The sequence below is a fragment of the Corvus brachyrhynchos genome, unplaced genomic scaffold (assembly GCF_000691975.1).
Source record: "Corvus brachyrhynchos isolate BGI_N302 unplaced genomic scaffold, ASM69197v1 scaffold219, whole genome shotgun sequence".
Lineage (NCBI taxonomy): Eukaryota > Metazoa > Chordata > Aves > Passeriformes > Corvidae > Corvus > Corvus brachyrhynchos.
This window is the reverse complement of record NW_008240034.1, coordinates 700,167-701,971: the sequence shown is the minus strand read 5'-3', so window position 1 is coordinate 701,971 and position 1,805 is coordinate 700,167. Positions and strand designations below refer to the sequence as shown.

The following is a 1,805-nucleotide window of genomic DNA, read 5'->3' as shown; positions in this document are numbered from 1 at the left end:
TGAGCACAGGATCTGCCCCTGCACACCCCCGACACGGGGCAGAACCCTCAGCCCACGGCAGGATCCTGGGAGCAGAGCTGGGAGCAGCCACGAGGGAAGGCTGGCAAAGCTGCCAACGAGGCAGTTCTGAAATTTCTGGGAACTTCAAGACCCAGACCTTCATCATGTCAACTACATTCTGCAAATGTCTGGCCCCAGACAAAAAGGACTGGAATCTACACATGCCCAACCTCTGGGGTACCTCCTGGTTTGTCCCCATGTGGACATTTTTCTGGAATAAACTTGCCTTTATTCTGGAATGGAATGTCTATACTGGGATATATTCTTGTCATGGTTCCTGTGTAAACAAGCCTTAAAAATGAATGGAGCTGGGCTTTTTTTTTCTGTTTCCATTCACCAATAAACACCCTCAAAAGGAGTTTCCACCCTGCTCTGGGTCCTGGTAACAATAGAAGTGGGAAGATAAAATATTAACACTATTTTGCAAGAGGCAATTGCATGTAACTCCTCCAAAGAGAACAATGCTGCTCCAGGCAGGAAGGAAAGCTCAAAAATCTTGGCTCCTGCACTTCTGGAAACACAAAGCTTTTCTTTTTAGTTTTGCCACGTTGCTTGGGGCAGGTCAGACCAATGGAGTCCAGCCTGTGACACCAGGGATTGGTACTGGCCAGCAGAGCCAGGGCCTGGGCAGGGAGTACCAGGACCAGAACACACTGTACTGGATCCCAGTGGGAGCAGAATAAAAAGGATTGGTGAACTCAGGCAAACATTTCAAAGGGCTGTGCCTTGGCCAGGTTCATTTTCAGGCCGGGGTTTGGGGAGGAAAGGGGCTGAGAAGGCTGCAAGCAGCTCCTGTCAGCACGTAGTGCAACACAAAGAGGGCTCCCCCACCTCATCCTTGCCACTGCTGGGGCTGCAAACGCCCACCTGAGGCCTGCAGACAGCAGCAGACACAAAGCCTTTCAGCCCTGGCAGTAGATTTCAGTTTTCTCATGTAAAATATACCTCCCAACAGCTTCTCTGAATGTGGAGCCACAGGGAAGTGTCTCTCTCATGGGTGCAGCAGATTGATGGGCTGGGGAAGATGAGTAGCCTCTTGCTATGTCATAATTGGCAAAACACACTGACTTTTATTATTATAATTTGAGCAAAAAACTTCTCAGCCATCTTTCCTCAAACAGCAGTTCAGCTAAGCACAAGGCCTGAACTTAGCTTCTAAGTGTAGCTAGGAAATGGCATTTGCAGAATATCCTGATAGCAGAGAAAGCACTTGGAAATGCTCTATGGGTTTGAATTCCAGCCCCTATTTTTCTCACCTAGAGGGCACAGCATATTGGTCTCCCATCACTGGAAGGGCTCCAAAGAGGATGCACAGAAGGCAGGAAAATGGACAGAAAAATAACGCTGAGTGTCCCCCTTAGAGCTCCAGATCTGCCCCGTGGGGCAGCAAAGCCTACAGTTCTGAGGGCATCAGGAAGTAGTCATCATTCGGGTTCTGTTCTGCAGCAGGTCGTCTGGAGGAACAAACTCATACAGGAGTCGATTCTGAGCCTCTTCTCTTTACTTAAATTACGTATTTCTGTTGGAAAGAGAACACAGGGAAGAAAAGTCACCTTGCTGTGATGTACCTTTGTGAGACATCACTGAGCCTGGGCAGGGAAAAGCTGAAAAGGTCACAGAGTTGGAAGGGACCCTCAGGGATCATCAGTGCAGCCCCTGGCCCTGCACAGACACCCCAACAACCCCAGCCTGGGCATCCCTGAGAGCGCTGTCCAAACGCTCCTGCAGCTCTGGCAGCCTCAGGG

General features: G+C 49.9%; 1 protein-coding gene across 1 annotated transcript in view; it reads right to left on the bottom strand.

Moving 5' to 3' along the window:
• Window positions 1-330: 330 nt before the first annotated feature.
• The window catches only part of CPAMD8 (C3 and PZP like, alpha-2-macroglobulin domain containing 8), a 50,104-nt gene continuing 48,629 nt past the window's right edge, over window positions 331-1,805 (bottom strand). Inside the window, 1 exon segment of the mRNA XM_017743884.1 lies at window positions 331-1,579. Coding sequence (XP_017599373.1) covers window position 1,579 — 1 coding nt within the window. The 3' untranslated portion in view covers window positions 331-1,578.